At 41.6% G+C, this 24,817-nt stretch overlaps 1 protein-coding gene across 2 annotated transcripts in view; it reads left to right on the top strand.

Annotated features, from left to right (window-relative positions):
- The window catches only part of dnase1l1 (deoxyribonuclease I-like 1), a 69,983-nt gene that overhangs the window by 5,446 nt on the left and 39,720 nt on the right, over positions 1-24,817 (top strand). For both annotated transcript variants that reach the window (XM_061988063.1, XM_061988055.1), the window contains 4 exons: positions 1,885-2,076; positions 16,903-17,074; positions 20,474-20,557; positions 23,145-23,301. In XM_061988063.1, the coding sequence (XP_061844047.1) occupies positions 1,885-2,076; positions 16,903-17,074; positions 20,474-20,557; positions 23,145-23,301 (605 nt within the window). The remainder of the gene's footprint in view (positions 1-1,884; positions 2,077-16,902; positions 17,075-20,473; positions 20,558-23,144; positions 23,302-24,817) is intronic.

Genomic DNA, 24,817 nt, shown 5'->3' with positions numbered 1-24,817 from the left:
TACCCACCTCTGCTTGTGTGTGATATCATGTGCGATACGAGCAGTCCTGCAGCGTGTTTACTTGTGTGTGATATCATGTGCGATACGAGCAGTCCTGCAGCATGTTTACTTGTGTGTGATATCATGTGCGATACAAGCAGTCCTGCAGAGTGTTTACTTGTGCAAAGCTGGACAGCCAGTTAACATCTAAATCTTGGTCTTTTCTCCTATTCTACTAAAATCATTTACAAAAAGTAAACATGCCAGGCTATAGGTTACTAGGAGCTAGCGGCTACACAACAGCTAAGCACACAACAGCACAGAAACTAGACATAAGTAATCATCATTGAACAATAAAACAGCACATTTGCCAAAGTATTGTATCAAAGAATATTACATACACATACAAAGTCTCCAAGGCTGAAGCAAATTAGAAAGTATCCAGTAACAAATGTGTCTGCATCATTTAACTTACTGCGTCGTGAGCTTAACTTCATGAATTATTGTGACCACTAGGTGTCGCTAAAAACCCATCAGATGTGAAAACAATGTTTTAAGGGCATAGGAAGTGTTTAAAAATGTGTGTGAAATCTGTATGAAGTGTGTGTGGAGAGCTTCTAAAGGCGTTAAATGCATGTAGTATTCAAATAAGTCATAAAATAAATAGCGTCCCAACTTCTCATCATACACGGGTGGTCCGAGGGAACACTGTACCTGTACCAAATTAGCTAAGAAAGATAGCGTGCTAACAGTTAGTATGTGTCTAGTACCAAAGTATATATCTCTGAGGTGTATACTTGCAAAATTAGCTAAGGAAAAGCTGACATGCTAACAGTTAGCATGCGTCTCATACCAAAGTATATGACTGAGGTGTATACTGGTAAAGTTAGCTAATGAAAAGCTGACATGCTAACAGACAGCATTCGTCTAGTACCAAAGTATATAAATCTGAGGTGTATAACTGCAAAATTAGCTAAGGAAAAGCTGACATGCTAACAGTTAGCATGTGTCAAGTATCAAACTATTTGACTTAGTGTTTACCTTCAAAATGAGCTAATGTTAGCATGGTGAAGTGCTAACATTAGTATGCTAGCAATTGACCCAACATTATTAGCATGTATTATAGTATAATACAGCATTATAGCATGTTAAAGTGCTAACATTAGCATGCTAGCATTTGTCCCAAATTTAGGAAAGAGTATTCCCATAATAATACATGATAATATTTGTGATAAAACTGCATCATGAGCATGATGTCATGCATTATTGTGGCCACTAGGTGTCACCAAACAAGCAATTACCACTCCATTTCAACTAAAAGACAGCTAAGGTCTATTCCAAACGGTCAATAATAAATAGCTACCGGTAAGTGTTTTTCATACCTACCATTGTTCTCTGTTTACTTGATCAAACCATCTCTCGTTACACACTACAAAATAATACACTTATGTATGATTCCTGCTGATATTGTATCAGATCAATAGCGATATCGACCAGTACCAGCCTGCTCAGTGGCCTTGTGGTTAGAGTGTCCGCCCTGAGATTGGTAGGTCGTGAGTTCAAACCCCGACCGACTCATACCAAAGATTATAAAAAAATGGGACCCATTACCTCCCTGCTTGGCACGCAGTATCAAGGGTTGGAATTGGGGGTTAAATCACCAAAATGATTCCCGAGCGCGGCCACCGCTGCTGCCCACTGCTCCCCTCACCTCCCAGGAGGTGAACATGGGGAATTGGTCAAACGCAGAGAGTAATTTCACCACACCTAGTGTGTGTGTGACTATCATTGGTACTTTTACTTTAACTTTTACTCCAGACTACAATATCGGTATGAGAAGTGGACAAAGTTGTATCGGGACACGGCTGGTATGCGTTTCAACCCATGGAAGTGTGTTCCACACAGGTGGGAGAGTGGCGTGACAACGAGCGTGTGCACACGCTGAACAGGAGCAGCCCATCAACACGTCCACACAAAGTCGTAGACATCGCACTTCTGTGGGTGGCAGGAATGGTCTACAACGCCGTGGACTCCTCCACCAGAAACATTCTGGTCCTGTTCCAGCTGATGGACCCTCTCCACTGGAACGTGACCCAGGTAGCAATATCTTATCAATATTAAAATGTGTTCCTTTGCTGAACCAGAAAGTCTGGTCACGGTCCATGATCTGTGATCCATACCGACCTTGTGTGAGACTTCAGGCACGCACGCGTCATCTTGCAGCCCATCCCAGTCACGACAATGCAGTCAGCAGCTTTTACTGCCTGCTCACTTTCCATTCAAGGGCATCACTTTTTTACAACCACCACTTTATGATATTGGTGCACCACCTATCGGGATGGGTACAGAATTTGGTACTTTCATTGGTAACGACCAAATTACGTCGATACAACGGGGTGTCAATTCACGTTAAATCAAACGGCTCAATATTTGGATGACTTTGTAGCACGGGACGTCACGTCCGGTTGCAGACTCAAGCACGTGGCGAGCAAACAGGCATTTTCATAATATGTCGTTTTTCCACTAAAAGTTGAGGGACTTTAAAGGGGAAGTGCACTTTTTTTTGTAATGTTGCCTATTCACAATCATTATGATTGACAAGTAGACATTTAACACATACAAATTGGCTTGTTCTAGGTGGCTAGCAATGCAGCTAATGGTAGCAACCAATTCTACCTCTAAATCACTTTCAAAAGGCTTTAAAAAATTATCAACAATACCTAATTTACTTTCTGTAACCTGTATAATAACCAGTGTTCTGAAAATGACTTTAAAAAAGTAATTATAGTAATTCGTTACTCTGCCAAAAAAGTAATTGTATTCCGTCCTACGTGGCTGTGGCCGTGACGTAAACAAGTTGACAGATAGTTAACATAAAGACCCCAAGGAAAAGGAAGAAAGAGTACAGGCCTTTTATCTTTAAGAAGCTTTAGTGGTTTTCACAGAGAATGCACTTTTCTTTCCTCTTGTCTAATTGGTCATTTCTTTCTCTTTGTTGACCATTGACCGAAGAATAAAACTTTACTTACTTACTTTTCCTTGTTTCCCGTTCGTTTTTTGTTTTCTTCTCTTTTTTGTAAAACTGTATAAAGAGACACACAATATATGTCAAACACTACTAAGTAACTACATTTCCATAAATGTTTGCTGAATAACATGTTTTCACACATACACACACAGCCCATACAATAGCATGTAAACAGTGCTCATAAACTTAATGTAAATAGTACATAGCCCATGTAACATTCCAAAGCTACCCATGAATAAGATTTACATATGGAATGGTTGCAAACAACACGGGATAAGATACATTAAATACTATTACTGAGAATGAGAGACACAAACATTGCACCCTCCCTTAGAGGAGTGAGCTAGCGAGCAAAGAAGCTACAAGCTAAAACAGGATAACAAGCTATCGTAGCACAGTGCTATCTCTACATTTACACGCGCACACAACGTCTTCATGTCACTCATAAAACAGACACAGGACTTACAGACAATGTTTCCAAGGCACTTCGTGGGAAGAAACAACAAACTTGGAGCGCTGAAACACGTAAATACGACTGTCAAGCGGACACTACCGGAAACAAGAGGAGGGAGCAACTCGCCTTCAAAATAAAGGTCTCTTCTCAGTTGGAATGAGAATGTTACGTCACACTCCCCGCCTGGTATAAATACTATACCACTATTTCGAACTGCAGTAGGAACATGCTTGATACAAATTACAGAAACCTAACTTAACTTAGCCTGTATCATTATCTGCCAAGAGAAGGACTGCCTCAGAGACAGGCCTCAGAAAAGTATTTGCAGATCCTGATCTTGTGACCTTGAGTTCTATCTTCCTGACCTTCCCGTCCTGGTCGGGGAAAGTCTTTGTGACGAGAGCCAGGGGCCACTCGTTCCTCTTAGCTTGATTGTCTTTGAGCAACACGAGGTCGCCCTACTTCAGGTTAGGCTTGACATCTTGCCACTTGTTGCGATTTTGAAGTGTGGGAAGGTATTCACGCCTCCATCTGTGCCAAAAAGTGTTGGCAAGATGCTGCACCTTCCTCCACTGCTGGTGGTAGAGATCCTTGTTGTCGAACGTTCTAGGAGTGGAAGAGAGAGTGCACAACTTTTGCGTCAATAGCGAAGCAGGGGTCAGAAGGAAAGGAGATTCCGGGTCTGAGTAGGTAGGTGTGAGTGGTCTGGCGTTAATGATCGCTGTTACTTCTGCCATTAACGTAGACAACACTTCATGAGTAAGGTGTGATCGGCTGGTTTCTTGAAGCATGGAATCAAGAATTCTTCTGGAGACTCCAATCATGCGTTCCCATGCTCCCCCCATATAGGCGGAATGAGGCGGGTTGAAAATCCACATACATCCTTCCTCACCCAAATACTCCCTAACATTAGGCTCTTTGGGATCTGTAAGGACCATATGCAACTCTTGGCAGGCACCAATGAAGTTTGTCCCACAGTCGGAACAAATCTGCTTTGCGGGCCCTCTCAGTGCAAAAAATCGACGTAAAGCGTTGATGAAACTTGATGTTTCCATCGATCCGATGAGTTCTATGTGCACGGCGCGCGTGCTCATGCACGTAAAGAGCACTGCCCACCTCTTGCTTTCAGCTTGACCTCCACGGGTTCGTCTCGTGGTGACAGACCAGGGACCGAACACATCAAGTCCCACGTAGGTAAAAGGTGGCTCTGTGCACAGATGGTCAGGGGGAAGATCTGCCATTTTCTGTTCAGCAGTCCTTCCGCAAAGTTTGTTGCAAACCACACATTTGCGGAGAATGCTGTCGATGCACCGTTTGGCACCAACGATCCAGTATCCTGCTGTACGGATGGATCTTTCTGTGAAGACACGACCATGATGTTTGACCTTTTGGTGGTGGGGTTTCACAAGGAGCTTCCCAATTTGGTTGTGGGCTGGAATGATAATAGGAAACTGCTCTCCAATGTCCAGTGTGGCATGCTTGAGCCTTCCTCCTATCCTCAAAACTCATTTTTCATCCATGTAAGGGTCCAGCTTTCTTAGGGGACTGTCTTTTGGAATGTTTTTCCCAGCAGCCAAGCAGTCGAGCTCAGCTCTGTAAGTCACTTTTTGCACATTTTAATCATGAGAATCTCTGCTTTTGATGGTTGTTGTGCTGTACAGGGTTTAGTGATATCGCCGGTTGTGACTGATGCTCTTTTATGTTCCAGCATGTTGGTTATGGAAGCGATAGCCCGTACAAGTGACTTCCATGTGGAAAATTGCCCAAACCGATGAGATCCCAGCTTAGAGTGAGGAATGGAGAGTGCTGTAGCATAGGAACGTACCTTGCTGTCAGTGTCTGGGTCGATGAGTTTGTGATGTTCCATTTCAGAGCTGGGAACTTCATCAGGCAGGTACAGAAAGGTGGGTCCTGTGAGCCATGTGGTGTTCTTAAGCTCTGTTGCAGTAACTGATCATGTACCGTATTTTCCGCACCATAAGCCGCCCTGGGTTATAAGCCGCGCCTTCAATGAACGGCATATTTCAAAACTTTGTCCACCTATAAGCCGCCCCGTGTTATAAGCCGCATCTAACTGCGCTAAAGGGAATGTCAAAAAAACAGTCAGATAGGTCAGTCAAACTTTAATAATATATTAAAAACCAGCGTGATGTGGGCGCGCATGGAGTCGTATATCAACATGGACAGAGCTGCGTGAAAAAAGCCACCCGGCCTCTTCGCGTAAACTTACCTTAACCACTCGCTCATCTTTTCTTCATCCATCCATCCCTTCGAGTTAGCTTTTATGATGACGCCGGCTGGAAAGGTCTCTTTTGGCAAGGTCTTCCTTTTAAATATCACCATGGGTGGAAGTTTCTGGCCATTAGCATGGCAAGCTAGAACCACAGTGAAGGATGACTTCTCATTCCCTGTGGTGCGAATATTCACCGTACGTGCTCCCGTTGTATCCACAGTGCGGTTCACAGGAATATCAAAAGTCAGTGGAACCTCGTCCATGTTGATAATGTTCTCTGGCCGGATCTTTTTTTCAGCTATCTTGTTTTTACAATATGCACGGAAAGTAGCCAGCTTTTCTTGAAAGTCTTTAGGCAGTTGCTGTGAAATAGTAGTCCGTGTGCGGATGGAGAGATTGCGTCTTTTCATGAACCGGAAACCTGTCGCTTAGTAGGAGCCATTTTGTGGTCTTTACAGATGTAAACACACAAAGGAAATGAAACGTAATATCCGCGCTCTTCTTCTTCTTCTACGGGGGCGGGTGGTTGCTTACAGTAGAAGCAGAAGCGCTTCCTCTTCTATGGGGGCGGGTGCTTACCTTGGCGGTTGCTTGCGTAGAAGAAGAAGCGCTTCCTCTTCTACGGGGAAAAAAGATGGCGGCTGTTTACCGTAGTTGCGAGACCTAAACTTTATGAAAATGAATCTTAATATTAATCCATATATAAAGCGCACCGGGTTATAAGCCGCACTGTCAGCTTTTGAGTAAATTTGTGGTTTTTAGGTGCGGCTAATAGTGCGGAAAATACGGTAGCATGATCTGCTGGGTTTTGAGCTGTGTGGACATAGTGCCACTGATCTGGTTTGGTTGACCTTCTAATTTGCTGCACCCTATTGCAGACATACGCGTACAATCGCCTGGTCTGGTTGTAGATGTATCCCAGTACGACTCTGCTGTCTGTATAGAAATGCATTGTGTCGATACAAATGTCTCTCTGCACCAACTCTGCCATTTCCACTGCGAGTACAGCAGCTCCCAATTCCAGTCTTGGAATAGTGGACAAAATCGACGTGGCACCCTCCATCGCTGTCAATTACTTTGAGGTAGCCTACGGCAGCGATAGCCTTTACTGAAGTGTCAGAAAAAAAATTAAGTTCTCTCTTCTGTGCGGTAGACAAGGTGGTAAGTGAGTACGCTGTAGGTATCCTGATGTACTGCAGCTCTTGTAATGAATCTTTCCACATCTTCCATTCAGCTTCCTTTATCTTCGGTAGAGGGGCGTCCCAGTCGAGGGCTTAGTTGCAAGCCAGTTCTCGGAGTAGAAACTTCCCTTGAATGACGACTGGAGACCAAGTCGTCAAGACCGAGAGGGTCGAATAGGCTGTTCACTACTGCTAGAGCACCTCTTCGGGTGCAGGGTTCTCTGTGGCTATTGTTCTGTAGGTGAAATGTCATGTTTTAGCTCCAAGCTGAGTCCCAAACTGCGTTGGACGAGAGTGGAGTTGTTGTCGAAATCTAAGTTTTGCAATCCTCTTGCATGATTTTCCTGAGAGAAGGCTTTTAGCACATTAGAGCAATTGAATACTATTTTGTGGAGTCCCAGGTTTGAAGCAGCCAACATCTCCTGTGTCCTTCTCAGCAGGTCGATGGCCTCCGTGGCTGAGGGTAGCGACGTGAGCCCGTCGTTGACGTAGAAGTCGCGTTCCACAAAGTGCTTGCCATCCATCCCGTGTTCCTCTGCTCCATGTTCTGCTGCACGGTGAAGCTCGTAGATGGCTACTGCTGGGGAGGGTGGGTTACCGAATATATGGACTTTCATGCGGTACTCTACAATCTCTTGGCCGGGGTCGTTTTCTTTGAACCACAAGAAGCACAAAAAGTCTGTTGTCTTTGCGAACGACAAAGCTGTGGAACATTTGTTCAACGTCTGCTATGACAGCAACAGTCTCTCTTCTGAAAAGCAGCAACACGCCGAGCAAACTATTGTTTAGATCTGGCCCAGTAAGTAGACGTCATTCAAGGATATGCCATAATGTTGGGCACTAGATTCGAAGACGACCCTGATCTTGTCCGGCTTCTGGGGGTGATAGACACCAAAAATAGGTAAGTACCAGCACTCACCTTCTTCATCTAGTGGCGGTGCCAACTCAGCGTGGTTGCGATCAAAGATGTTCTGCATGAAAGCAAATAAGTCATCCTTCATTGTTGGCTTTCTTTCAAAGGTGCGACGAAGAGTGGTAAGTCTGCTGAGTACTTGTTCTCGATTGTTTGGGAGCCGTTGACGGGGAGATCTGAATGGAAGCGGTGTCACCCAGCTGTTGGTGTCATCCATTGTCATCTCTCTGTCCATGAAATCCAGGAACATTCGATCCTCGATGAAAAGTCCCACTTGATCATCATCCTTAGTGCTCTGAAAGATGGTTTTGCCCAAGTTGCTGTCACCGAGGACAGGGATGCTGAATTTAAGGCTGCGAGAAGAAGTTGCATTGTGTACTTTGGAGCCGAACATTTCCTTGACCTGAAGCTGGTTGGGACATGGAGTGAGGAGAGATGGTCTTCCATTTTCAAGCACACTGGTACGGTAGGAAGTCACAGCTGCCGCTTTGTGGGCTGACCCGAGGCACACATCCCCTATGACGACCCAGCCAAGATCCAGTCGTTGGGCGAAGAGGGCACTATGAGCACCGTTACGCTGCTCTCTGACTTTATGGACCTTAAGGACGTTGCGTCCAAGAAGTATTAGTATCTGGGCTTCAGGGTTCAGAGGTTGGATCATGTGAGCAATGGACTTCAAGTGATTGTGGTGTCATGCGACCTCGGGAGTCGGTCGGGATCTCAGACCGGCCGTCTGGCATGTGGTTACATTCTATGAGTGTTGGAAGCACCACACTTGTTTTTCCATCCAGAGACTCTTTGATAAACCCATTGGCTCCCCTTCCGGATGTCTCGGTGACTCCTGCACATGTCCGGAGAGTGTAACCTTTGATTTGGAAGAGGTAAAATAATTCAGACCTCGCCAGGGATCTGTTGCTCTGGTCATCTAGGAGAATGTAGATGTTAGTAGCTCTGTCTGGGTGTGCTTTGGGATAAACTTTAACCAGGCATATCTTGGAACAGGCCCGGAGGCTTTGCCCTTTGCCGCAGACTTCTGTACATTTCGAGGTGACTGCTGGCCCAGATACTTTCTCTTCACTCTCCCCGCCATACTGTGAAGTGGGGTCCTTGTTCTCTTTATCCCATGGTGGAGGTCCAGGATGAAGCGCGACTACATGGTCGTCGCTCTCACATTTGCTGCACTTGAGAGCCGTCTTACAGTTCCTTGCCAGGTGGGTCATGGAGGAGCAACACTTGAAGCAGACTCTATTGTCTTTCAGGAAGGTTCTGCGCTCTTCCAGTGGCTTGCTTCGAAAACCCCGGCACTTCTTCAGAGGATGGGGTTTCTGATGTATGGGACATTGTCTACCGACATCGAACTGAACATTTGAGAAGCTGGGTTGTTTCCTTCGACATCTGTCTTGTGGGTAGATACTTGTCTTTTAGTGTATCTTGCCCCTCTTTCGAACTGTTCGTGCTTTGGGGACTGATTTGATGTTTTCGACGAAGTTGGAGTGAGGGAAAAACTGGGGTCGTTTCTTCTACATGCTTCACCGCAGATAAAGTCGGTGAAGTAGGCAAAGAGGGGAAAGGAAACATTGTACTGCTCCTTGTACTAAGAACCCTTAGCCAACCATCTCTCTTGTAGACACTACTAAGTAACTACATTTCCATAAATGTTTGCTGCATAACATGTTTTCACACATACACACACAGCCCATACAATAGCATGTAAACAGTGCTCATAAACTTATGTAAATAGCAGTACATAGCCCATGTAACATTCAAAAGCTACACATGAATAAGATTTACATATGGAATGGTTGCAAACAACATGGGATAAGATGCATTAAATACTATTTCTGAGAATGAGAGACACAAACATTGCACCCTCCCTTAGAGGAGTGAGCTAGCGAGCAAAGAAGCTACATGCTAAGTAGCAACAAGCTAAAACAGGATAACAAGCTATCGTAGCACAATACTATTTCTACATTTACACGCGCACACATTGTCTTCATGTCACTTATAAAACAGACACAGGGCTTACAGACAATGTCTCCAAGGCACTTCGTGGGAAGAAACAACAAACTTGGAGCGCTGATACACGTAAATATGTCTCGTGTGTAAACGAGTGAGCAACTCGCCTTCAAAATAAAGGTCCCTTCTCATTACCTGATAGTTACGTCACAAATCGAATTACTAACGGAATTACTCTTTAATAAATGTAATTAATTACTAGTGAAAGTAATTTATACGTTACTTAAAAAAGAAAACCTTTAAATATCTGGCATATGCAGTTGAGAGACGTTTCATCTGAGGGCACAGTGTGTTTACTTTTAAAAGGCGGGGCCTGTTGCTGAGTGACGTGTGATTTCATCGAGGGTTTCAACTGAGTCGTGTTGGTTAGCTTTAGCAGTTAGCATCGGCAGTTTGTCGGCTCTGACGCCAGCTCTTTTGAATCTTTCCACCGGTTTGTTTTACCTCTGCTTCATAAAGAGATTAAATGTGCTTCCATGGCTGTCATATCTTCTTGTCAACACGGTGTATTGTTTGGATGGCAAGTTTGTCACTTCAATCATTGATTGTTCAATATTCCCTTTGTGAACGTATGTTGTGTGATGTTGCCTCTTCCTGTTTGATATCAAGTTCATTTTAGTGCGGTGCTGCTTGTTGCTTTCACCAGTAAAAAGATATTTCCTGCATTTAACTTGCTGCATTTATAACGCTGTCTTGTTGTCGACATAAAACCACAATCTGTACTGAGTGAAAAACATGAACAATCATATTACAATATCTGTAAAGTGTTATTTCATGTTTTGTTTGTACACAGCTAGCTCGACAGCATATGTAATGTGCGTTACGTGCGGCATGTATCATAATCAATATTGTAGTGACTCACTCGATAGACAATTGTCTGTTTGGTCCAGCTGGCCGGGAATTGTTATGAAATGTTATTTTCCAGTTGACTTGGTTCCAAGTTCCACACATAATTGTACTTGTCTCTCGTAAGGATTGTGAACGATATGCACATTTCCAAAAAAAGTGCACTTCCCCTTTAAGACCTTGTTCACACTGCAGCCTTTGCTGCTCGGGCCCTAATTACCGGTAGTGATCTTAGAACACCACAGCACTCTCTGTCCTTGGAGAGCCATCCCCACCGCACTTCAGGAATTAAAAAGGGCTATAAAAGTGTCTTATCTTTGACAAAAAACAGGCCAATGCAGAGAAGCCGAAGCAACACTTACAAGCACTTAGACTTTAATTGTGGTTTAAACAGGAGACTACCGTATTTTACAGACTATACAGTGCACCAGTATATAAGCCACACTCACCAAAATTTCTAATTTTTTTCATATATTAGCCGCATAGGACTATAAGCCGCATATATATGTTGTGAAATTAGTTATTTACACAGAAATATTTTGTAAATGTTTATTTACATACCTTAATTGTTTACAAAAGGTGTCGGTCACACGGCAGTAAAATGGATGATCAAACAAAACAGAAGTCATCGTGATGGACCCACTAGCTGCGCATGCTCGCTCACCAATCAGCTAAACTGACTCAATAACTCCACTGTGACGTTTTGGTGAATTTACTGAGGAATTTGTGAAACTGAAACAATACAAAAAGAATGCCATTGTAAGTTAATAATACCAACACAGACACTCGTAGATTTGTTAGCATATTAGCTAATGCTAACAACGCTAGCTTCATTGCATTACTACTAAAATCACACATGGGATGCTTTAGTAAGTAAGAATTTTTTTAGTTATATTTTAAAACTTACAAACGTTGCTTGAAGTGATGATAACGAATCTTTTCGAGTAGAAACTCTACGGACGGTTTTACTTCCAGTCCAAGGCATTAACACATGAAGTACATTCTTACCTTGCAGCACCTGCTGTGAGCAGTGTTGGGTTAGTTACTGAAAACAAGTAACTAGTTACAGTTGCTAGTTACTTTATTTCAAAAGTAACTCCGTTACTAACTCAAGTTACTTACAACAAAAAGTAATGCGTTACTGTGAAAAGTAACTATTTAGTTACTTTCTTTTCTTTTCTTTTTTTTTTTAAAAGCTCCCACTAAAGGGGAACATTATCACAATTTCAGAATGGTTAAAACCATTAAAAATCAGTTCCTAATGGTTTATTATATTTTTCGAAGTTTTTTTTCAAAATTTTACCCATCACGCAATATCCCTAAAAAAAGCTTCAAAGTGCCTGATTTTAACCATCGTTATAAACACCCGTCCATTTTCCTGTGACGTCACATAGTGAAGCCAACACAAACAAACATGGCGGAAAGAACAGCAAGCTATAGCGACATTAGCTCGGATTCAGACTCGGATTTCAGCGGCTTAAGCGATTCAACAGATTACGAATGTATTGAAACGGATGGTTGTAGTGTGGAGGCAGGTAGCGAAAACGAAATTGAAGAAGAAACTGAAGCTATTGAGCCATATCGGTTTGAACCGTATGCAAGCGAAACTGACGAAAACGACACGACAGCCAGCGACACGGGAGAAAGCGAGGACGAATTCGGCGATCGCCTTCTAACCAACGATTGGTATGTGTTTGTTTGGCATTAAAGGAAACTAACAACTATGAACTAGGTTTACAGCATATGTAATACATTTGGCAACAACATGCACTTTGAGAGTGCAGACAGCCCAATTTTCATCAATTAATATATTCTGTAGACATACATTCATCCGCGCTCTTTTCCTGAAAGCTGATCTGTCCAGTTTTGGAGTTGATGTCAGCAGGCCAGGAAAGCTAGGGTCGATATACTTCTCTTGATCATCTTCGGTGGCATAAGGGACGGTGTGAGCCAAGACATCCAGGGGGTTTAGCTCGCTCGTCTGCGGGAACAAACTGCCGCCATTGCTTGCCGTGCTACCGAGGTCCTTTGTCCCTGAATTGCTCACACACTACGGCAGATTCAATGGGGGTCTGGCGGCAGATTTCTTTGACTTTATCGTTGGAAATGCATCTGCTTTGAGTGCCGCAGGATATCCACACATTCTAGCCATCTCTGTCGTAGCATAGCTTTCGTCGGTAAAGTGTGCGGAACAAACGTCCAATTTCTTGCCACTTTCGCATCTTTGGGCCACTGGTGCAACTTGAATCCGTCCCTGTTCGTGTTGTTACACCCTCCGACAACACACCGACGAGGCATGATGTCTCCAAGGTACGGAAAACAGTCGAAAAAACGGAAATAACATAGCTGATTTGACTCGGTGTTTGAGAAAATGGCGGATTGCTTCCCGATGTGACGTCACGTTGTGACGTCATCGCTCCGAGAGCGAATATTAGAAAGGCGTTTAATTCGCCAAAATTCACCCATTTAGAGTTCGGAAATCGGTTAAAAAAATATATGGTCTTTTTTCTGCAACATCAAGGTATATATTGACGCTAACATAGGTCTGGTGATAATGTTCCCCTTTAATGCCCTTTTAGCCTTCATTTCAGTACTGTTATTGCACTGGAGAATAATACAATGTGTTGATCAACTTCACATGCATTTGCATCACTGAACTCTGCTAAGCAATGTGGTCTACATACAAAACACAAAGACAAAGATATGTTTCAAAGGGCCAATTTATTTCAGGCCAGAACAAATTGACACAACTATTTTAAATAGCTGCAACATAACATACATAAGTAACAAACAGCATAATAACAACCAACGTTCCCTCTAAGGTGCGCGCCTGCGCAATTGCGCACTGCTCACGCGTCTTCTTCGCACAGCAAATTTATGCCGCGCAGAAAATCAAAAATCCCATCTGAACTTTAAACAAAATAAACACATTACAATTTATTCTGTATGATTTTGCAATGCAGCTCTATGAGTGACAAGTGACAACAAGAGTGGCCCCAATGAATAAAACAATCTTTGTCAACACAGTTCAATTATCGTCTGTCGAGACACTTTACGGACAGGAATTCCATCAATCACTTTATTGAGCAAAACTGTTTGTAACCACACCAAAAACATTAGTAAAAAAAACTTTTATCTATAAAAACTGGTCATTTTCTGCCATACAAACCAGGCTTAAACCAACTTTGTCATCCGTCGTTTCAACAGAAGCCGCTCGCTCTGTCTCACCTGCACCAACACTCATGGCACTTAGCCAGTGCTACGTTTATGGCCACACAAAAAGTCGGACAACCCCGACGCCACACAATGTGTAAATGCCAGGTTGTAACACTCTGACTCCACAATCAGATGTGTGCTTGTTTTACTGCCATTTATTAAGAATGTTAATCTAAGGATATTATTCATGAAATATTGTCACTAGATTTCTTAAATGCAAATAAAAAGATGTATTTTACAGACAGAAAGTTACAGGAACTAAATGTAATCTCTGAAAGGGGTAACATTTCTTTTAAAGGCAGGACATACAATACTAGCACATAGGTCATGAAAAACATGTTTTGTTATTGTCGTTGTAAGAGGGCAAAATCACTTGTATCAGAAAATTATTTTAATAAAACATTTAAATGGTTATGATGTCAGGTTTGGGACAGGTGTGACGCTGGGGTGGCCACAGTGTGCACGTCTGATGTTGCTCACATGTGCTCCACTGATTTTTCGTTTGCTCACACACATGAAAAATTAGAGGGAACATTGGTAACAACATAGCTGTAAACCTGGCTTCACCTAAGGAAGGCACACGTGACATACACAAAGCCTAACCAGGCAGATTTGAATTGCTGTTTTGGGCAGTAGACGGGATCTTTGATCCAAGACACAACTTACATTTAACTAAAATGTTCTTTTTTTTGTGCTCGACAAAAGAAAAGAAGTGAGAATATCTCAATCAATCAATGTTTATTTATATAGCCCTAAATCACAAGTGTCTCAAAGGGCTGCACAAGCCACAACGACATCCTCGGTACAGAGCCCACATAAGGGCAAGGAAAAAGTCACCCCAGTGGGACGTCGATGTGAATGACTATGAGAAACCTTGGAGAGGACCGCATATGTGGGTAACCCCCCCCCCCCTCTAGGGGAGACCGAATGCAATGGATGTCGAGTGGGTCTGACATAATATTGTGAGAGTCCAGTCCATAGTGGATCCAACATAATAGTAAGAGTCCAGTCCATAGTGGGGTCAGCAGGAAACCATCCCGAGCGGAGACGGGTCAGCAGCGCAGAGATGTTCCCAACCGATGCACAGGCGAGCGGTCCACCCCGGGTCCCGACTCTGGACAGCCAGCACTTCATCCATGGCCACCGGACCTGTGTGTCTCCCCCTCCACAAGGGATAGGGGGGAGCAGAGGAGAAAGGAAAAGAAACGGCAGATCAACTGGTCTAAAAAAGGGGGGCTATTTAAAGGCTAGAGTATACAAATGAGTTTTAAGATGGGACTTAAATGCTTCTACTGAGGTAGCATCTCTAACTGTTACCGGGAGGGCATTCCATAGTACTGGAGCCCGAATAGAAAACGCTCTATAGCCCGCAGACTTTTTTTGGGCTCTGGGAATCACTAGTAAGCCAGAGTTCTTTGAACGCAGATTTCTTGCCGGGACATATGGCACAATACAATCGGCAAGATAGGATGGAGCTAGACCGTGTAGTATTTTATACGTAAGTAGTAAAACCTTAAAGTCACATCTTAAGTACACAGGAAGCCAGTGCAGGTGAGCCAGTATAGGCGTAATATGGTCATACTTGCCAACCTTCCCGAATTTTAGTGCCTCTCCCCGGGACAACCATTCTCCCAAATTTCTCCCGATTTCCAGCCGGACTCAAGGCACGCCCCCTCCAGGTCCATGCGGACCTGAGTGAGGACAGCCTGTCGTCACGTCCGCTTGGCCAACCAAAAAGTAACCACAGAACACGATATAGTGTTCTGTGGTTACTTTTTGGTTGGCCAACGGTTTACGTTGTATAGCGCACCCCCCCTCCCTGCCCACACCCACAACCACACCCAGACACAGAGCGCGCCTCCGCTTGTGACACAAGAGATTCAGAAGGACGACACCGCACCGCAGATCTTCAGTTTCTAGCCGATACTACATAAAAAATAGCGTAAAATAACGCAGTAACGCATCATGTAGTAACAGTAACTGAGTTATTGAATATAAAAAATAACGCGTTAGATTACTAGTTACCGCCGAAACTAACGGCGTTACAGTAACGCGTTACAAAGAGTCCCAACACTGGCTGTGAGTGAACTCATCCAAAAGATGGCGCCATAGCACAAACAATAACACATTTCAGTGTTTCTGCTTGTGTTGAATGAAAACTATTCAACACAAAACATTATGGCCGCAAGTGAAGAAAAATCCATAAATTAGCCGCACCGTTTTATAAGTTAAGTTAAAAGTTAAAGTACCAATGATTGTCACACACACACTAGGTGTGGCGAGATTATTCTCTGCATTTGACCCATCACCCTTGATCACCCCCTGGGAGGTGAGGGGAGCAGTGGGCAGCAGCGGTGGCCGCGCCCGGGAATCATTTTGGTGATTTAACCCCCAATTCCAACCCTTAAGCCACAGGCTTCAAAGTGTCGGAAAAACGTATTGGCTTATAGTACACTAATATAAATTCTGCCATTACAGACAGACTTCCACAAACAAACAAAGAAAAGGAAACACTGGATCATTTTTTTCTAAGCCAGCAGGTGTTTTTCTTTGGCTCTGACTGAAAATTGATGCAGAGGAACATGTGTACAGTATTTGGTAGTCACAATACTGAAAAAATCAGGTATCGATGTATTTTTTGCGAGTTGGTATCAAAGTATATACACTTTTGACAAGCCTAGTGCATGGCAAAAACAACCAAACAGCCGCAGTGGAATTGAGATTGTGGAGAAAGACGATGATCCAGAAGTGCAGGCAGTCCCCCAAATAGTTGAAGTCCAGAATTTCAAAGCACAAAGAAGCAAGAAATGCCAAAAATTAGTCTGTGATGACAAGCAACAAAGAGCGAGAGAGGAGACAAAAGCAAACAAAGATGAGTCACACCGAGGTGCGGCGCAGGACAAAAACAAAGTAGAAAGATGTGATTACAAACAATAGTGTGAACAAAAGACTTCAAGTGGGACTTGGAAGATAAAGTCCACGCATGTTGCTTGGTATGTCGTCATTTTCCCATGTGGACCCTTGTGACCCCTGCAGGTGGGCTATGGAAATGCGTCCGGCTTCCTTGTGACGCTCTCGAGCTTCCTGAGTACTGTGATCTTATCTCGATGGTTCAACGATCGCACGCTCATCACCTTAGGCCTCGTCTCCAACGCAGCCGGCATGCTTCTCATGGCCTTCGTCACCACCACGTACACTTTCTTCTTGGGTAAGTCCTTCACTACGTCATCATTGTGGACGTACAATGAGTTCATAAGTTAACAATCTGACAGTAGAAGCACAGACGTCTGAGGTCACCATTCCATCTTTTAATAATATTTTTCCGACCTCTAAACAGCACAGATCTCTGCCAAGGCCAAAAGGTTAACATAATCAAAAAGTGTATATGTTAGTTAGGCATAGGGCTTGGTACCAAATAAGATACTTTTTTTGGCACTGATTCGCGTAAAATCTAACAATCCCATGTTACTGTACCTGGGTTGCGCGTGACATCGCTATTGGTTGCCGACTTCGTACTTTGCGATCACTCCAGCAGCACTGAGAGCGGAGTCAGCCAAACCACCTCTGGGTAATGTTGCAATTTTCAATGCCGACAAAGAAATTGACTGAAAAAGCACTCCGACGTAAGTAAAGTAAGGCTCTGCTTTTAAAAAAAAAAAATAGGCTAGCTTGATGCAAATATATATTGGCTTTGCTATTGACATGCTACCGATTAGCATTAGTGATTTTACATGGCGATTTCAACACCTCAAAAGTTGTGACTAAAAACTACAACCAAGATGCACGTTACAAACAACAACAAAAACCCACCATAAACTACACACTACTGTCGTATAACGTCTTGGACTTGCAACTAATACGCAACTAACTAATGTCGTACTTGCGAATGTGATACTAAAACAAGACATAACAAATGGACAGCAGTTATCATTATGAGTTTTTTAAATTGTTGCAGTAAAAAATGAGATTTTATCATCAAAAACCAAATAATATTTATTAACACACACAAAAGTTTTGAAAATTGGTACCGTTGAGTACCGATATTAATTCCCAGGTACCGTGAAATTGTACTGTATTGGTTAAAATACCAATCCCTAGTTATTTAGGCTACTTCCTGGTTCATGGAAAAGGTTCATGCGGTAATTTTCCCTTTTTTAACCTACATTTGACTTTGTTTGATCTACTTTTCAACTTATCTTACCTTATGGACTTGTTTTCAATCGTTAATAAGATCATTTTCAAGTTTTTTACACTATTGACATGGGACTGCAAGTCCGAGTCCATGGTTCTCGCCCGGAAAAAGGTGGAGTGCCATCTCTGGGTTGGGGAGGAGATCCGGCCCCAAGTGGAAGAGTTCAAGTACCTCAGAGTCTTGTTCACGAGTGAGGGAAGAGTGGATCGTGAGATCAACAGGCGGATCAGTGCGGCGTCTTCAGTAATGTGGAAGCTGTATCAATCCGTTGTGGTGAAGAAGGAGCTGAGCCGGAAGGCAAAGCTCTCAATTTACCGGTCGATCTACGTTCCCATCCTCACCTATGGCCATGAGCTTTGGGTTATGACTGAAAGGACAAGATCACGGGTACAAGCGGCCAAAATGAGTTTCCTCCGCCGGGTGGCGGGGCTCTCCCTTAAGGTGAGAAGCTCTGCCATCCGGGGGGAGCTCAAAATAAAGCCGCTGCTCCTCCACATCGAGAGGAGCCAGATGAGGTGGTTTGGGCATCTGGTTAGGATGCCACCCGAATGCCTCCCTAGGGAGGTGTTTAGGGCGCGTCCGACCGGTAGGAGGCCACGGGGAAGACCCAGGACACGTTGGATAGACTATGTCTCCCGGCTGGCCTGGGAACACCTCGGGATCCCCCGGGAAGAGCTGGACAAAGTGGCTGGGGAGAGGAAAGTCTGGGCTTCCCTGCTTAGGCTAAGCCACTGACCTCGGATAAGCGGAAGAAGATGGATGGATGGATGGACATGGGACTGAACATCTTCCCTTCTTCTACCATTTTGACCTACTTTTGACAGTATAAGACAAGAGGAAGTAGTGTGGGACGTTATGGAACACAAAGTTAACACATCAATTAGTTCATAAACAGATTGTTTCATTCCTGCTGGGGTTCTTTCACATCCAGTCCGACATACCGTAACTACTCGAATAGGAAATCCCACCAACTGGTTCGTGTTGTTTGTTTTGGAAACTTTTGTTTGCCTTTTTTTTAATGCGCCTGTGCACATTTTTCCGGCTTTGTGTACAGAAAGACTTTGTGTGGCTTTCCTACGAAAAAAATGACTCCAGAACACGTGGTAGACTGAAAACATGTCCAGATTTATGAATGTTGGCCTGCATGACTCTGAGCACATTTCTTCTGTACATCCCAATTCATGTAGGTTTTAGCCACACCCACTATAAATATGCAAATCATATTTAAATGAGCCCAACACCCGAAAATACCGAAAGACCATTCCCAGCAGGCACAAGACATTGAGACAATGTTGAGAACTTGTTGAATTAGGTCCTGACGTTAAGCAACACAAACATAACATTGAAACAACATGCTTTTTAACAGCGTTTATTCAATGTCAGGTTGTGACATTGACTTGACTATTGAATTTTGGTTATTTCCCAACCAATATTCTACAACACAAATACAACGTTGAAACAACATGCTTTTAAACAGCGTTTATTCAATGTCAGGTTGTGACGTTGATTTGACCATTGAATTTCGGCCATTTTTCAGCCAATATATTACAACACAAATACAACGTTGAAACAACATGCTTTTTAACAACGTTTAATCAATGTTGGGTTCTGACGTTTTGATTTGACCATTGAAATGTGGTCATCTCCTAATCAACAACGTGGATCCAACGTTAGACATCAACCTTGTCTCGATTTACAAATACAACTATTTGGCAATGTTGTTTAGATGTCCGTTTTAAAGGACATCTATGTATAATCAACGTTGTATCAATGTCTTGTGCCTGCTGGGTTGCACTCCTGATACAGCTCAACTTTGCCGTGATTCTGAGTCGAGCCTGCACACTCTTTGTACATGAGCATGGAGAGTAACATTTTATTAAAACATAGATGTTTAAATGTGTTATTCATTAATTATCATCAGAATTAAATACATACATGTGTTGTTAAATGCGCCATTTATTTATTTGTTTAATGTAAAGGTACATTTATAATTACCTAATTATTTACTGAAATATTTACTAAAAAAGGTTTTAATTTTTTCATGGTTCAAATAAATATTTCATGAGTTTACTAATTATTTTAAAATGTAATTGATTTCATGATTTAATAATGTATTATTTCATGAACATGTGTGTCATATTGACTTATTTCATCTGTCAAACTTAGCCATCAAAGTTTGTGGGCGGGTCCTAATACCTGATTGGTTATTTCCACTTGTCTATTGTAATTCATTCAACCATTAATTCAATCATGAAATATTGACATCAATAACTGATTACATAACTAAATGTACTTAATAACACGTGTATTTAATTCCAATTGATCAATGACACACTTAGGTAAGTAAATAAAGTTGTGTTTCTGTATTTGACAAATGCATTAATATAATGTCTAATGTCAGGATGTTGTCTTTAGCTCGCGCGTTGACACTCTTCTCTCTGATGCCCGTCGCCCTGATCTCATCTCTGCTGTCCCAGAAGGTGCACGTTTCTTCATATGGTGAGTACAGTAAATATAATGTCAATATTGTGTAGTACTCCTTCATATGGTGAGTACAGTAAATATAATGTCAATATTGTGTGGTACTTCATATGGTGAGTACAGTAAATCTAATGTCAATAGCTCCAGCTCGTGGTGTCCAAGACGAGACTTAAAACCAGGGGAGACAGGGCCTTCTCTGTGGTCGGCCCTAAGCTCTGGAACACTCTGCCCCTCCATATTTGAACTGCTCCCACAGTGGAGTGTTTTAAGTCTCGTCTTAAGACCCACTTGTATTCTCTGGCTTTTAACACTACGTGAGTTGTGTGGTCCTCTGTTGTCCTCTGTGTTTTTAAAATGTTGATTTCTATTTACTGTTTTAATTGGTTTTACCCTTTGAAATTGTTTTTAATCATATTTATTTTATATTGTTTTTAATTGTGTTTAATATTGTTGTGCAGCACTTTGGAAACATTTTGTTGTTTAAATGTGCTATATAAATAAAGTGGATTGGATTGGATTGTATTGTGTGGTACTTCATATGGTGAGTACAGTAAATATAATGTCAATATTGTGTAGTACTCCTTCATATGGTGAGTACAGTAAATATAATGCCAATATTGTGTGGTACTTCATATGGTGAGTACAGTAAATATAATGTAAATATTGTGTGGTACTTCATATGGTGAGTACAGTAAATATAATGTCAATATTGTGTGGTACTTCTTCATATGGTGAGTACAGTAAATATAATGTCAATATTGTGTAGTACTCCTTCATATGGTGAGTACAGTAAATATAATGCCAATATTGTGTGGTACTTCATATGGTGAGTACAGTAAATATAATGTCAATATTGTGTGGTACTTCATATGGTGAGTACAGTAAATATAATGTCAATATTGTGTGGTACTTCTTCATATGGTGAGTACAGTAAATATAATGTCAATATTGTGTAGTACTCCTTCATATGGTGAGTACAGTAAATATAATGCCAATATTGTGTGGTACTTCATATGGTGAGTACAGTAAATATAATGTCAATATTGTGTGGTACTTCATATGGTGAGTACAGTAAATATAATGTCAATATTGTGTAGTACTTTTTCATATGGTGAGTACAGTAAATATAATGTCAATCTTATGTGGTACTTCATATGGTGAGTACAGTAAATATAATGTCAATATTGTGCGGTACTTCATATGGTGAGTACAGTAAATATAATGTCAATATTGTGTGGTACTTCATATGGTGAGTACAGTAAATATAATGTCAATATTATGTGGTACTTCTTCATATGGTGACTACAGTACGTAAATATAATGTCAATATTGTGTAATACATCTTCATATGGTGAGTACAGTAAATATAATGTCAATATTGTGTGGTACTTCATATTGTGAATACAGTAAATATAATGTCAATATTGTGTGGTACTTCATATGGTGAGTACAGTAAATATAATGTCAATATCGTGTGGTACTTCATACAGTGAGTACAGTAAATATGACGTCTATATTGTGTGCTGCAACATGAGTGTTACAAAAGTATTAGCAGTCGCTGTCTACTTGAAATGAGCCAATTCTTTTGTTGTAAATCACATTTATTAGCCAAATGTACCAACGTTTAATATCTGTAAATATAGCGACTATTTTTAGTCTCAGAGAGATTTTTTTATATAGTTTATTACAAACTACAGGGTTTGTACATCTTCCCTTCTTTTACCTTTTTAAACCTACTTTTTATATACATATTCCCTTCTTTTACATTTTTAAACCTACTTTTTATGTACGTATTCCTTCTTTTACCTTTTTAAACCTACTTTTTATATACATCTACCCTTCCTTTACTTTTATTAAACCTACTTTTTATATACATATTTCCTTCTTTTACCTTTTTCAAAACTACTTTTTATCTACATATTCCCTTCCTTTTACCTTTTTAAACCTACTTTTTGTATACATCTTTCCTTTTACCTTTTTAAATCTACTTTTTATCTACATCTTCCCTTCTTTTACCTTTTTAAAACCCATTTCTTTTATCTACATCTTCCCTTCTTGCACCTATTTTTAAACATACTTTTCCTATACATCTTCCCTTCCTTCACGTTTTTTTATATCTACATTTTATATACATCTTTCCTTCTTTTACCTTTTTTTAAATCTACTCTTCTTTCTTTTACCTTTTTTAAACCTTCTTTTTACCTTTTTTTAATCCTACATCTTACCTTTTTTAACCTACTTTTTATCTAGATAATTTCTTCCTTTATGTTTTTAACCTTCTTTTTATCTACATCTTCCTTTCCTTTACCTTCTTTTTACCTACTGTTTACCTTATTTAACCTACATCTTCCCTATTTTTATTACCTTCTTTTAACTTTATTTTTATATACATCCCCCATTCTTTTTACCTACTTTTCACCTGTTTTTATTATTGCAATAACACAGACAACACGTATGGTGAAGTGAGCGTATATTTATTAAATCGTGCAAGATTATTGAAAGAATTTTATGTGAAAATATGTGAGGGTATTTGAAGAATGAAGGATTTAAGAGTTTTCATTTCTGAGAAACATAATAGTTTCATTGGTGTCATTCTCATTTGCAGGTAAAGTCCTCACTTCGCTGCAGCTTTCTCTGAAAGTGTCCAGTGCAGGTTCCAACTTGCTCTACGCCAAAATATACCAGCAGACTCTCACTTGGTTTCCTGGTCTGGTGCTAATAGTGTCCAGCATTTTGTCCATTGTGGCCATCGTACCTATAAGGTAAGATGCCACCTTACATAGTACACTGTATACACACATACTGGATATTGTAGCTTAGGAGTCTGTTTTTTCAAGCCGATAACGATAACAAACCGCTTTTCACGACCAAGACCTATAACTTATTTATTTGTATTATTTTTTTTCCAACTTTTTTTTATTGGCATTTTCAAACAGACAGAAAAAAGTACAAGTCAAAACAGTACAATTTTAAAGGCAGTAAATGATTCACACCCTTTCCCTTAAAACCCAAACCACCCACCCACCCTCCCACCCCACTCAGGTCCCACTAACGAGGGACAAATGGCGCAATTGTGTAACAAGTAAGACGACAAAGACAGACACATTCTCTCACACACACACACACACATACGCGGCCAGAGACAGACAGATATATATATAAAAAATAAATAAATATATATATATAATAATAAAATAAAATAAAAATTTATAATAATAATAATAATATATAATAAAATAAAAAATAGAATAAAATAATACTAATAAATAAAAGGGAGATTATTCCTCATCTGCGTCCGGGCATAGGTCAAGAGAGTTGACATACAGCAAAAAAGGGCTCCATGAGCTTTCAAATGCTTGAACCGAGCCCTTTAGCGAAAACCTAAGTTTTTCCAGTTTTAGATTGTAGAGAACCTCTCTAATCCAACGGCCGTGTGATGGGGGGCGAGCCAGCTTCCAATTACACAAGATCAATCGCCTGGCCAGCAAGGTCGTAAAAGCAACAGCGCGTTTTAGTGGTACCGGGCACATGTTATCGGGGCATACGCCAAAAATGGCTGATAATGGGTTGGGAGGAAAGTTTTGACCGTATGCTTTTCCAATTGTGTCAAAAATGTCCTCCCAAAAGGAACATAGTTTAGAGCAGGACCAGAACATATGGAAATCAGAATCAGAATCAGAATCAGCTTTATTGTCATTACGCAAGGTAACGAGATTGAGGCCATTCCATACAGTGCGATGTGTGCATGCTAGAAAAACAATGTGCAAATATATAAAAATATAAAAAATGTAGAAGTGCAATGAATATGGTGTGAAATGAATATATACATGAAAAAAACAAAAACAAAATCAGGGTGGTTGGTGGAATGGGTTATTGCACCGAAGAGAAGGCAGTTATGAGGGACAATGGGGCAGTCCGTTCAGGATGGTTATGGCCCTGGGGAAGAAGCTGTTCTTTAGCCTGTTTGTTTTGGTTTTAATGCACCTGTAGCGCTTCCCAGAGGGCAGCAGGTGGAACAGGTCAGAGCCAGGGTGGGTGCTGTCCTTGATGATGGCACTGGCTCTGTTGAGGCAGCGGGAGGTGTAGATGTCCGTCAGAGAGGGGAGAGGACGGCCGATGATCTTCTGAGCCGTCTTGACCACTCTTTGCAGCCTCTCCCTGTCTGCTGCAGTGCAGCTGCCGTACCATACCGTAATACAGTAGGTCAGCAGGCTCTCGATGGACGAGCGGTAGAAGGTCAGCAGCAGGTCAGGCTTCAGGTTGTACTTCCCGAGGACT

The sequence above is a fragment of the Nerophis lumbriciformis genome, linkage group LG01 (assembly GCF_033978685.3).
Source record: "Nerophis lumbriciformis linkage group LG01, RoL_Nlum_v2.1, whole genome shotgun sequence".
NCBI classification, from domain to species: domain Eukaryota; kingdom Metazoa; phylum Chordata; class Actinopteri; order Syngnathiformes; family Syngnathidae; genus Nerophis; species Nerophis lumbriciformis.
The sequence above is the reverse complement of the archived record's forward strand: the minus strand, read 5'-3'. Positions and strand labels throughout refer to the sequence as shown.